This window comes from Chelonoidis abingdonii, chromosome 1, assembly GCF_003597395.2.
Source record: "Chelonoidis abingdonii isolate Lonesome George chromosome 1, CheloAbing_2.0, whole genome shotgun sequence".
Taxonomy (NCBI): Eukaryota; Metazoa; Chordata; order Testudines; family Testudinidae; genus Chelonoidis; species Chelonoidis abingdonii.
Window position 1 is genome coordinate 272,447,436 of NC_133769.1, and position 14,172 is coordinate 272,461,607.

General features: G+C 40.7%; 1 protein-coding gene across 4 annotated transcripts in view; it reads left to right on the forward strand.

Moving 5' to 3' along the window:
• Window positions 1–14,172, forward strand: part of STK24 (serine/threonine kinase 24) — a 147,153-nt gene that overhangs the window by 19,807 nt on the left and 113,174 nt on the right. For 2 of the 4 annotated variants that reach the window (XM_032771476.2, XM_032771477.2), the window contains exon 2: window positions 860–1,090. The exons of the other annotated variants lie outside the window; for them this stretch is intronic. In XM_032771476.2, coding sequence (XP_032627367.1) covers window positions 860–1,090 — 231 coding nt within the window. The remainder of the gene's footprint in view (window positions 1–859; window positions 1,091–14,172) is intronic. 4 annotated transcript variants of the gene reach the window in all.

Sequence of the window (14,172 nt, forward strand, 5' to 3'; positions counted from 1 at the left end):
GTTGAAGAAACTGTATGCATGAAGAAAATTCATGAAGAGGCTATCTCTTGTCAAAAATTTATTTAGCACTTAACAAACTTTTGAGTCTCGGTGCTTAGCCAGTGACACTCACCAGTTCAGTGGTTTGACTTCCTTTAAAACTTGTCAGCAGACATGTATTGTTTAATATTATTTGCTATATTTAATGTAAAGTATTTTAATAGATTATAATAACTGTAGACCTTAACATAGGTTGTCACTTTCAAATTTTAAAAACTGTATTTAATTTAAAAAAATTCAATTTAAATAAAAAAAAGTTTTCATTAAAAAAATGGATTTTTAGCCACCCTGCCTGACAGCTTGGATGAGTAGATCGTATTAAAAGAGAGGGGCTAATACTTATTAGGCAGTATTGAGCTTTTTTGTATAAGCTCTCTTTTCTTCAAAAGGGATGGAGTTGACTTTAAGTTAAACTAGTATGCTGGTACAGAAAACTAACATGGTTTTGGATAACCATTTAAATTAGAATTTGGAGAAAGGCTGGTAGTACTGAGTAGCACTTGGGTTGCGTAAAGAAATCTGCTAAAAAATCAGTAATTCAAAGATACCTTTGTATCCAATAAAGAATGGAACAGAAATTACATCTGAACTGGAGGAGGGTCAGGTTGAGAGCACAGCGGTAAAATGTGGAAAAATAGGAAAATAAAGGATGCAGAAAAGACAGATAAGTCTGGAGGTGGGAGAGTAGCGTTATACATAAGATTCCATAGGATTTAATGAGTTGTGGAAAGTCAATAGTCCTTGTCTTTGGAAGTGTTTAACATTTTTGTTTGTAACACTGTAAGTATTGAATATCTCTTTCTTTTTGTAAATTTAACAGAATCTACAAGCAGATCCAGAAGAACTGTTTACAAAACTGGAGAAAATTGGCAAGGGCTCTTTTGGTGAGGTTTTTAAAGGAATTGACAATCAAACTCAGAAAGTGGTTGCTATAAAAATTATTGATCTAGAAGAAGCGGAAGATGAAATAGAGGACATCCAACAAGAAATCACGGTGCTGAGTCAGTGTGACAGTCCTTATGTAACCAAATATTATGGATCTTATTTAAAGGTAAGATGATGCTTGTTTTTGTGTGTTACAGTGAAAGATTTTGTTCAACTGTCAAATTTTTATGGACAAGGACATCAGTAGAATAGCAGAATAGTTTTCAATAGAAGGGAAATATTTTTCCCCTTTAATCCTAAAAACAGAGTGAACTGCTTATAGTTTGTAAAGAGTTTGCTTCAAGACCCATCTTAAGAATAAAATAGTGTATGTGTCTGTTTTACCAAAGGCAGGAAGAAATGAAATTTGTGTAAGTACCAGACTTGTCATTGGGGACATTGAGGTCAAGCAGTAGTATATTTAAATCAGTCTAAACTTAGAATATTCTCACCCTTAGATTATTGTTCAATTTTAGAATGCATTGAAAATGTAATAAAATTGCATAAAACTATTGGAAACAACCCAGTACCTGCTTTTTATCAAGGTTAATAATTTTGTCAGGCCTTGATTTGTAGTAGTCTGTTTTTAAAAACTGAGATGTTTTTTAGACTTGATCCTGTTTTTGACCTGAATGGCTCAAAAAATTAAGTTGTTATCCTGTGACTTATTTGCAGGAGGTATTTAGTTAGCAGACTAGCCTGAAATGAAGGCTGATATATTCTGTATGAGTTTTGGTTGGTGTTTCATCTGAAATTACAAGCTTTACTAATCATCTCTTGGCTTTCATTTCTTTTTTTTGAAGTGATCAAATTCTTGACAGTAATTCAGTGAGCTGAGTTTTAATAATGCCAGCTACAAAAAGTATTTCTTCTCTGTGGAAAGATTCATGTTTGAAGTTTCTCTTATGCTTTAACATAGAAGATAACACAACTACGCTTGGTACTTTTTGGTACTGTTTTTCTCTGCTCGGTTTTCTTTTTTTCACTGAGAATGCATGCAGGAGCTTAAAGCTTTCATTTTTCTCTTGAAAAATGGCTGAGAAGCTTTTCAAAGGGCAGAAAATATCCTAAATACAAAGTTTGGTCCACTTTTGCCATTCTAGGAATGTTCTACTTCCTTTCTGAGGCACAAATGCCCTTAAACCCTCCCCAAAACTACAACAACAAAAAAATCTCTTATTAACCAATCAGGATTTCTGGGATCTTCAGTTGCTTGCATACTGAGAATGGATTTGCCCCGAGGATCCAAAAGATACATGACAATTCCCACTAGGACAGTCCACTGTGTGCTTCCTGTGGCCTGGGCTTTGTTGTCTAGGGCAACTTGAGAAAAAGCCCATCATTGATATTCACCCAAATGGCAGCATGCAAAGTTTTGGACCTAATACCTCACCACTGCCCTGATGCAAACTTGGGTATAGAGTAAGTCTAAAAAGCTGCTGGAAGGTTGTGAAGGCATATGGCCAAGCAAAATAAATAGGGGTCTGCTTTTAGTCTTTCTCCACTCCCCTCTTGAAATCTCCTGACTAAGTGTTGGTGGATATATGAAACGGACTCCAGAAAGGGCAAGATAAGAATTTCTCCTCTCAGAGATTATCTCACAGAATTCTGAATCCTTCTTCCTCTTAAGGAGAAATCAGTCTTTTTCCTCATTCTTATTCACAAAGGAAATGTTCCAAATTCCTATAAAGTTCATTTCTCCCACAGGGCCGGTGATGAATGTGCTTTTTATGGAGGACTGCAAGCATTAAACTGGTTTTATTTAACAGCTCTGAATACACATGGTCAAATTGTCTTGACATGAATGTAGTTCCTCCCAATGAGGATGACAATAAGGTGACACTCTCCTTGAGAACTCACAACTTCATGAAACAGAAAATACAAGTCTGAAATAATGCTGGTAGAAAAAAAGAGCTCTAACAACTTTTTCAGATGAAGGTGTTATGTCTTATATTGTAGTTGACATCATCCCTACCTCAAAGAGTTTACAATCTAAAATGGATGAAAGGGATACAACTCACAGACAAAATACAGGGGCATGATTGGGGTACATTGTGTGTGTGTGTGTGTGTGTGTGTGTGTGTATATATATATGTATATAGAAAGAGAGTGCAATGGGAATACATTTGTGTTAGCACTCATTGGTTGAAGTGGGGCAGAAGAATGGTGAGCAGGGGGAAGTGGCTGTAGGTATAAGAGAAGGAGGGTGTGTAAAAGGAGACAAGGGCAATTAATACAATGGACATGAATAAGGAAGTTAACCAGCTGAAGGGTTGCTATGGCAGGACAGGCTTGGGATGAAAGGGATGGGGGTGTCAAGAATCAATGGCAATACAACAAATTAGAGGGGGGAAAATTAGTCTAGGTTTCAGAGTTAAATGAGTTATGATCATGTCAGGAGGCTGTAAAGATGATATTGGCATCTGCTGCAATTCCCAGTGTAAATGAAAGAGGAGGCTTCTGGCCTTTGAACCCTGGATAGTTCTGATTTTGGAATGCTAGAATTTTCTGACTTGACCCCTTAGCCTTTGGGTGCAGCCGGTTCTGACTGAGATGGGAGATCTGAATGTCTGGGGTTTCCTGAGTGCCCCTCTATCCATCAAGTTGCATTTCACTGCTTTACAGTCCATTTTCTTAGGCACCCTAATAGCATCAGTGGCCAGAAATTACTTCTTGTTCTTTGGCGCCTTTTGTATACATAATCTTGTATTAAGTGTTATACATTTCCTTGTAACTTTCATATATATTTGGACTTCTGTAAGAGATTTGATTTAGTACCATACAATGTTCTTGATTCATGATTAAAAAATAATTGTAGCACATATTAAAGGGATTAAAAACAGGCCGAGAGATCTCAGAGTAGTTGTAAATGGGGAATCAGTTAGCAGGGCTTTTTCTAGTCGGGTCCCATAGGGATCTCCTTTTCGCCCAGTGTTGTTCAGTGCATTAATCTGAAAGAAAATGTAAAATAATTGATAATAAAGTTTGCAAATGACACAAGAATTAGTGGAGTGGTAAATAACACACACATTAGCCTGTGACGGTTGCTGGAACTGCTATCCTTGCTTTGGCAAGCCCTCTCAGTGTTTTTCTAGTTTGCATGTTTGTATATAGTTTTAAGTCGTTTTAGTGAAATTTTGTAATTTGAGTTAGCGATTTTCAGTCTGGGCATCCCAATGTGGGGTCTACCCATGTAGTCATTCTTACAGGAAATAGTCAAGTATCCATTACACCTGAATCAGCACAGTTTAGCTATCTTCTCTGTCAAGGTTCATCTTGCAGCAATATTGGCTTTCCACCTACGGGTGAATAACTGATCTGTGTTTTCACATGACATGTCCATCTAATGAAGGGGCTAGAGAGGTTATACCCTCAAATAAGAAAGTCTGTTCCTCCCTGGGATCTGAACTTGGTGGTGTTAAAGCTCCTGGAACCTCCATTTGAACTACTGACAACATGCTCCTTATTGTATCTCTCCTGGAAAGTAGTTTTCTTAGTGGCCATCGCTTTGGCCAGAAGGGTTTCGGAGCTCTGTGCCCTCACATCAGAGCCTTCAAACACAGTCTTCTTTAAAGACAAGGTACAGTTATATCCTTACCCGTTTCCGACCGCAAGTGGTCTCACAATTTCATAACAATCAGACGGTCTGTCGTCTTCTCTTTTACCCAAAGCCACATGCAAATAGGGCGGAACAGCACCATTACTCATTGGATTTTAGACGAGCTCTAGCATTCTACATAGAACAGACTAAACCATTCAGAAAGTCCGCTTAACTGTTAGTAGCAATAGCGGACAGCTTGAAGGGCCTCCCAATCTATTTGCAGACAATTTTGTTCTGATTGCATTCATACTTGTCACAATTGAATGGGGGATCCGCCTCCAGCTATCCTGACAGCTCATTCCACAAGGTCAGAAGCATCCTCAGCAGCATTCATAGCACAGATCTGGTCATTGGTGCATATATTCTCCTCCCATTACACCATCCTCCGCAGTCCAGAGATGATGCCATATTTTGTGGAGCTGTCCTGCAGTCCATATATCTGTGAACGCCGATCCCTCCACCTATTCAACTGCTTGGGAGTCACCAGAGTGCAGTGCACATGTGCAATCACTCAAAGAAAAAATGGTTATTAATCTTCTGTAACTGTTCTTCAAGATATGTTGCCCATGTCCATTCTACCACCGCCCATTCCTGCCCTATACATCAGAGTTTTCTAGAAAGGATGATCTGAGGGGGAGTGGTGCTGTGAGCATGTGGCACCAGAGGGAGCTCCAGTTGGTACCAATGGGTACCACTGAGGGAAATTTTTTTAACAACTGTGCTCGGCGTGCACACACCTAGAGTGGATTGGTCATGTGCAACGCATCTCAAAGAACAACAGTTATGGAAGCTTAGTAACCTTTTCTTCTACAGAATGATCTGGACTTACTTGAACAATATATTTTAGTATAGTCAAATGCAAGATCATAAATCTGGGAATGAAGAATGTAGGTCACACTTATGGGGGACTGAATTTTGTAATGCATTGATGCTAAAAGGAATTTAGAGATCATAATGGATAAAAAACTGAATATGAGCTTCTGAGGTGGTGCTGTAGCTAACTGTGTTAACCTAATTTTATAGGGCTGATTTATTATAGGCTTGCCGATGATCTGACCGGAAGATACTTAGGTTCTTGTCAGGCTACAGAATTAGGAAATGTAGACAGATCAGTACTTTGTCTGGAGTCTTGGGGTGTGCGGCAAGGACATTCACACTGAGGACAGAACCAAAATTTTAATATTTTTATTATAATAAAACGAGAGTAATCAAAACTACAAACCACAAAGCGACAAAGTAGTAGTATAGTTCTGTAGTTCCTGGTGGTAACATCCCTTTTACAAGAGCCACTTAAACTAGCATACTCAAACCCTTCCTTGGGGACCTGGTAGTGGGAGACAGAAGACCAGCCTCGTCTCTGGCATGCCCAATAATTTCGATTGTCCAGGTTCCTCAATCCCAGGATGGTAGAGATCAGCTTTGAGTGTTGAGTAGCTAAGCTGTATTGCATAAGCGGAGCTCGTAGCTTAACCAGAAGAGAACATAAAGAAAGATAACTAAGAGAAGGAATCCTTCCACATGGTGGTTTGACCTCTCATAAGGTCTTGGCAGAAAAGAACTACAAGAACAATTTTGAGGACTGGAAAACCTGGCTTACCATATACTTAAGAAGCTCATTTTATTTAGTTTATCCAAGAGAGGATTAGTAGGTGATTGATCCTTTTAGAAGTGTCTATCTGGGAAGAAGATTTCTGGTAGTAGAGGGCTCTGAAATCTACCATACAAAGGTATAACAATTTCTAATGGCTGGAAGCAGAAGCTAAATTTAGGCTAGAAATAAGGCATACATTTTGAGTCAGGGTAATTAACTATTGGAATTGGTTACCAAAGGATTGGGTCACTTGACATTTTAAAATCAAGGTTGGATTACTTTTTAAAATATGCTGTAGCTCAACCAGAAATATGGGCTTGGTGAAGGAATTACTGAAATTCTATGGTCCGTGTTATGTAGGAGAATGGATTGGATGATCATAATGGTCCCCATGGCCTTAAAATTCTGTGAATAATGTTAATTACAGAAATGTGATTTACTTGGAACTATCTAAAGACCAGCTTGAATCTTCAGTTGATCTAGCATGCAGTATCTGGCTGTATAAATAATACAAAAAGGGAAGCGCACATTATGCTGGTGTCCACCAGCTCCTTCACCCAGTAAAGAATCTGCTTTGCGGCCTTGGTACTTACCTATAAGATGGATTGGTCCCTGGTTATGTGAGAGACCAGTTACCCTCCACTTTTTGTATCATTTGTGGTCCTTGGGTTTCTTTGCTTGTGTCCAAGCTTGCCTACAGCCATTTGCGGAACATCTTAATGGGACCGGACATCTCAGTCTGCATCCCTCTTAAATATGGACATCAAATGGGTGTTTGGCTCCAGACACTCCTTTCCCTCACTACCTCTTCTGAAAGATTTAAAGAGGTTTTTGTCTTCCCGAGGAAGTAGTCATGAAATTATCCAGCCAGTAGTCAATCATCTTCAAAACATGATTTATCGAAAATACAGAGGAAACGGAAGAAAAGCAACAAATTTTCATAACCTATCTAAATTTACACTTCTCATGAATGCCTTATCCAATGAGCTTAAATAAGTTACAGTAAAAAGAAACCAAATACTTTGCATTTCTTAAGCAATATTTCACCAGCTACTTGTTGGTCAGGCTGATGCTGCCTTTTACTTCTGAGTCTCTGAGATTTCTGAAGTCTTCACTACTGAGAAACCATGAAAATAGGAAGGAGCATGAACCCTAGCAAGTTGAGTGTAAAAGTATGGTTAGGGAGGCCAAAAAAAAGAATGTAAAGAGCAACTAGCAAAAGACACAAAAGCTAACAGCAAAAACTTTAAGTACATCAGAAGTAGGAAGCATGCCAAACGATCAGTGGGGCCACTGGACATTCAGGGTGCGAAAGGAGCACTCAGAGAAGACAAGGCCATTATGGAGAAGCAAATGAATTATTTGCATTAGTCTTCAGTGCAGAGGTTGCGAGGGAGATTCCCACACCTAAGCCATTCTTTTTAAGTGACAGATCTGAGGAACTGTCCCATGTTGAGGTGTCAGTAGAGGAGGTTTTCGAACAAATTGATAAATTAAACAGTATCAGGTTACTAGAATGAGATGGTATTCATCCAAGCGTACTGAAAGAATTCAGTTATGAAATTGTAGAATGTAACCTATTGCTTAAATTAACCTTTGTACCAGATGACTGGAGAACAGCTAATGTAACACCATTTTTTAAAAAAGACTCTAGAGGAGATGCTGACAATTACATGCCGGTAAACTTAACTTCAGGATCAGGCAAATTTGTTGAAACTATAGTAAAGAACAGAATTATCAGACACATAGATGAACACAATATGTTGGGGGAGAGTCAACCCAGATTTAGGGAAATTATCCTCACCAATCTATTCTTTGAGTGAGTCAACAAAAGTGTGGACAGGGTGATCGAGTGCATATAGTGTACTTGGACTTTCAGGAAGCCTTTGACAGAGTTTCACACCAAAGGGTTATAGGCAAAGTAAGAAGTCATGAGATAATAGAGAAGGTCCTCTTATGGATCAATAACCAGTTAAAAGCTAGGAAACAAAGGGTAGCAATAAATGGTCAGTTTTCACAATGGAAAGGGGTAAATATCAGAGTCCCACAAGGATCTGTAGTGGGACCAATGCAATTCAACATATTCATAAATGATCTAGAAAAGGGGTGAAACATCTGCTCTGTGTGAAATGGCAATGAAAAAAGCTGACAATTTTGGAACCATTAGGAAAAGGAAAAATAATGTCATTATATAAATCCATGGTACACTCGCACCTTGAATATTGCATGTAGTTCTAGTTGCCTTATCTCATAAAAGATATATTTGAATTGGAAAAAAAAGAGAGAGGAAACAAAAATGATTAAGGTTATGAAACAGCTTCCATGTGAGGAGAGATTAAAAAGACTGGAACCGATCAGGTTAGAGAAGAGGGGACTAAGAGGGGTTATGACAGAGGTCTATAAAATCATGAATGGTGTGGAGAAAGTGAATAGGAAAGTGTTATTTATCCCCCTTACAGAACACACAAACCAGGGCTCATCCAACAAAATTAATAGGTAGTAGGTTTAAAATAAACATAAGGAAATACATCTTCACACAAGGCCCAGTCAACCTATGGAACTTATTGCCAGGGGATGTTGTGAAGACCAAAAGTATAACTGGGATTAAAAAAGAATTAGATAAATTCATGGAGGATAGTCCAACAGTGGCTTGAAAATCAAGATGCTCTGGGTGTGTCTCAACTTCCTACTGCCAGAAGTTGGGACTGGAAAACAGGGAATGGATTGCTGAATAATGCACTGTTCTGTTCATTCCCTTTGAAGTGTTTGGCAGTGGCCAGTGTTGAATGATAAGATACTGGACTAGATGGACCATTGGTCTGATGGAATATGACCTTATGTTGTTTAGAAAAAAGTATGCTTTTTTTTACTGCAAGGTAACTAACCTACATAAACTGTCCCACGGTAAAAACATAAAATCTGAAGTGGGGTCTATGGGTTTGTCTACACTACCTGCTGAATCGGCGGGCAGCGATTGATCCAGCAGGAGTTGATTTATCATATTTACTGTAGACACGATAAATCAATCCCCGATCGCTCTCCCTTCGACTCCTGTACTCCGCCACTGCGAGAGGCACAGGCGGAATCGATGGGGGAGCGGCAGCAGTCGACTCACCGTGCTGAAGACACCACGGTAAGTTGATCTAAATACATTGACTTCAGCTACGTTATTCATGTAGCTGAAGTTGTGTAACTTAGATCAATTTTCTTCTCTCCCTTCCTCCCCCCCATTGTAGACCAGGCTTTAGACCCATAAACCTCTTAATGCTACTTGGCAAAGGGATTACAAGAATATCCTGATCCTGGTATGCACGTGTCCGAGACCAGTGCAGGTTTGAGTAAGTTTTTGATCGAGTGAGGAAAATCAAAATGTGACAGATTGAAAGTTCAAAACCACGTGGCCGTTTATTGATGGGGGATAAGTTGCAACTTGGGCTCGGGAGGAGCTCTTTTACTAACTAACAATATTATTAGAACGAGAATCTACATACAACTTGAAACAATCTATTTACATCCAACAACAAGAAATCAAACAATCTATAATTAACTGCTTACTAAAATCCAGAACAGATACACACAAACTAAATAAACTGTGCGAACATTAACCAAATACTGTAAAATACAACAATTAACCACAATAGCAATTAATACAACAATTTAACTCTCATATACTATATACACAACTTTGCACCAAATAACAATAATATATACAGTTCTGTACCAAATAAGGGAGGGAAAAAGAGAAGAGGCTAAGGAAACAGAATATTCACAGAAATTAGAATCCAAATACCACACTCCACGCAGCTGAGCAGCAGTACAGACACCAAGGGCATGACGAATTGGCGGGAAATAATCCCGACACGACACGAGCCGGCAAAATCCGCAGGAGACCCTTCTAGCTGGAGGGGAATCCAGGCCTTCCAGCTAACGTGCGGATACTCCTGCAGATCTTGGCACGAGACATGGTTTTGTTCAAAAACTCTCTTACTCGTGTCAGCATCTGATTGGTCCCCAGCTCCTTTGCCTTCCAGATTCCAAGCTGGAGCCGTCCACATAAACAGGATCTGCACACGGCACACTGCCCTTATGCACATGGCATGCTGGTATTTTTGCACAAGGCACTAGCCTGACCCCTAGGTGACCAGGCAAAAAGGCAGGAAAATGCACACGGCACTATAATGTAGCACACTGCACTACGGTGTTGCACACGGTACCAAGATGACCTTTTGACCGACAATTGGCCATACAGACGCCATGTTTGAGCATAGGCTTAGGACTGCGACAGTACGTTCACCAAAGAATGTCATGTGAAGCCTTAAATGAAAGGCACATTCATACTGGTCACAGGCATCCTTTAAGTCGGGGCAGCATGCTGAGGTCATTCATGCTGGTCACTCCTCACTTAATGTCGTCCTGGTTAATGTTGTTTCGTTGTTGATCAGTTAGAGAACATGCTTGTTTAAAGTTGCGCAATGCTCCCTTATAACGTCTTTTGGCAGCCACCTGCTTCGTCCACTGTTTGCAGAAAGAGCAACCCGTTGGAACCAGCGTAGACCAGCAGTCCCTCATCAGCTCCCCTGCTCCCCTACGTTCCCTGTGCAGGTGCCCAGCAGGCTATCAATTGCTGGGCAGTTCAGCTGTCCCTCCCCCCACTACTGTGTGTGCTCCTGCCCTCTGCCTTGGAGTTGCCCCTGGGAGCCTCCTGCTTTCTGGGAGAGGGGTGGGGGGATGAGGGAATGCTAATGTCAGGGTGTTCCCCTCTCCCACCGGTCCTGTGCCCCGCACCTTTACCCTATCTCCACAGAGTGTGGGAGGGGGGACAGACGACAGGGGTCAGGATGAAGGAAACTTTCTGGCAGTAGCTGTTGTCTCAACTTGCTGATCTACATAAAAAGACAATGTACTTAGAGTGGGGTCAGCCTACTTAAAGGGGCAATGCATGTCTCTCTCTCTCACACACACAAGGTGTGTGTGTCTGTCTGTCTCTGCCATGCTGTCTCCTCTCCCTCCATTCATGCTGCCTTGTAGAGTGTGAGGCTACATTAACAATGTGTTAACCCTTGAGGGCTCAGCCGAATGCTAGTTCATCATTTAGCAATAAGGCATTCCCTGGGAAATACCCCACCCTCTTCCGTCCTCTGACTTCACCACCTCAACCAAGCTTCACAATCATCATTGCTGAGTACAGTATTAAATTGTTTGTTTAAAACTTATGTGTGTGTGTGTATATATTATATAGAAAATATAGTCTTTTGGTGAAAAAAAATTTCCGTGGAACCTAACCTCCCCTATTTATGTTAATTCTTATGGGGAAATTGGATTCACTTAACATCATTTTGCTTAAAGTAGCATTTTTCAGGAACATAACTACAACGTTAAGCGAGGAGTTACTGTATGGATACTATGTAAAGAGTTATGTATGTTAAAAATATTCCTAAATCTATATGAAGATAGTTGACAAACTGGTTTTGTGCCAGATAAAAATGTTTATTCACCTATCCTTTGGTCTGCGTGTAAATTAAGCATTGTAAGCCAACATAATGAAAACCCTGTTTACATAAAAAGTTAACAAAGGTGTGTGAAATCAATAGGAGAAATAGGCAATGGGGGTTTTATTGTCCCTGAGGACAGGCAATGAACTTTGTGGATACAGTAGATTTGGCTTATTAGCAGCCCCTTGGATGCCAGGGCAAAGTTGCTATTATCTGGCAGTTGCTGATAAGTAGAAGGCAAGTTTGAAGGCAGCAACCAGGGACATTACATCTCTGCATCATTTGGACTACAACTCTGATTCACCTGTAATATATTTTATCTGCTTTACCCTCTCAATAACCCTTTTTTCCTTTTCTTAGCTAATAAATCTTTAGTTTGTTTACTAAAGAAATTGGCTGTCAGTGTTGTCTTTGCTAAGATTTGGAGTATATTTTGACCTGGGGTATGTGACTGACCCTTTGGGGCTGAAAGAACCTTAAGTGTGATGCTTTTTGGTTTTAATAACCATCATAAAGTCCAGTATGTCTGCGTGGTAAACAAGGTTGAAAAACTAAAGGGACTTTCTGTGACTCCATTGTGAGTCTAGTATAATAATCCAGGAGTGCACTTCTGTTACTGGCTTGGTGAAATTCTAATTATAGACTATAGTACCAGTGTTGGGTGTCTGCCCTCTTTTATGATAGTCTGATCTGAGTTTCGCTCTCTCAGCTTCAGCCACACACCAGACAGCATGACAGCTGCCCTTGACATAAAGAATGCCTATTTCCCTGTGGTTGTTCACCAGAGTCACAGGAGATTTTTAAAGTTCAGGGTAGCAGAAAATCATTAATTTACAGCCCTCCCTTTTGATCTGTCATCAGCCTCTCAAGTCTTCACAAAGTGCATGGCAGAGGTTGCAGCACATCTCAGGAAAGTGGGTGTCTGGGTGTACCCATTTCTGGATGATTGGTTGATTCCAGGTCAATCCAGACAGTTAGTGGAGGTTGTTGTCAAAAAGATCTGGTCCTTTTTTTCACTGAACCTATTGATTAATAAGGACAAGTCAGTTAGAATCAGAGAATATCAGGGTTGGAAGGGACCTCAGGAGGTCATCTAGTCCAACCTCCTGCTTAAACTAGGACCAATCCCCAGGCAGATTTTTGCCCCAGATCCCTGAATGGCCCCCTCAAGGATGGAGTTCACAACCCTGGGTTTAGCAGGCCAATGCTCAAACCACTGAGCTATCCCTCCCTCTGTATTGCTCTTATGCAAGACTTCAAGATGTATCTTCATACAATAGTGAGGAATTGCCTGAGACTTCTAGGTCATATGGTAGCTTGTACATATATAACTCAGCTTGCCAGACTTCACCTCAGTCATGCAGAGGTGATTGAGGTCAGTCTATCAACCCTCTTATCTGGTAGGCATACTTGCTCCTGTACCTGCAAGTGTTCTGTCGTCCCCAGATTGGTGGATGGACTCTGCCAATATATGCAAGGGAGTTTCCTTTAAAGATGTAAATACCGTTTTAAAAGTTAACCATTTAAATGATTTAAAATGTTGTTTAAAACTGTTAACCGCTTAAGTGGCTGGGGCCCATCTGGCCTGTGTGGCTGGGTCCACTCCAGCTGGCTGGGCCACTCTGGCAGATGCGAGGTTTAACAGTGAAGTGGTTAACCAGTAAGACTATGCTTACCAGTTAATCTTTTGTATCCCTAGTTCCCTTTTCCCCAACTTTGCCCTTCATGACTCTAGCCACAGATGCTTTATGTCTCAGTTGAGGATCTCATTTAGGGAATTTCCAAGCTCAGGGTCTGTTGTTAGATGAGGATCTCTCTCTCTCTCCACATCAGTTATTGAGAGCACTGAGCTATCTGTCTGACCTGTCAGGTATTTCTTCCTCACATCAGGGAGTGTACAGAAGAAGTACTCACAGACAACACTGCTGCTGTGTTCCATTTGAACAAGAGGGAGGTGCCAGATCAGGCCTCCTTTGCCAGGAGGCAATACGCTTTTGGACTTTCTGCATCAAGAATGCCATAACACTCAAGACATCTCACCTTCCTGGGAGTCCAAAACTGTATGGCAGGCCATATTAGCAGAACATTCAACAGAGATCACAAATGGTTGCTCAGATCTGATGTAGCAAAGTCCATTTTCCAGACTTGAGGAATGTTGGAAATAAACCTCTTCACCAGTCGACAGAACAGGAAGTATAATCTGTTCTGTTCAAGGGCAGGTCACAGCCTGGTGTCTTTTTCATACACGTTCCTCCTACTGTATGCTTTTCCCCCTCATTCCCTTCGTTTCATAGACTCATAGGTCAGAAGGGACCAATATGATCATCTAGTCTGACCTCCTGCACAAAGCAGGCCACAGAACCCTACCCATCCACTTCTATAACAACCCCTAACCTATGTCCGAGTTACTGAAGTCCTCAAATTGGGTTTGAAGACCTCAAGCTGCAGAGATTCCACCAGCAAGCGACCCATGCCCCACGCTGCAGAGGAAGGCGAAAAACCTCCAGGGCCTCTGCCAATCTGCC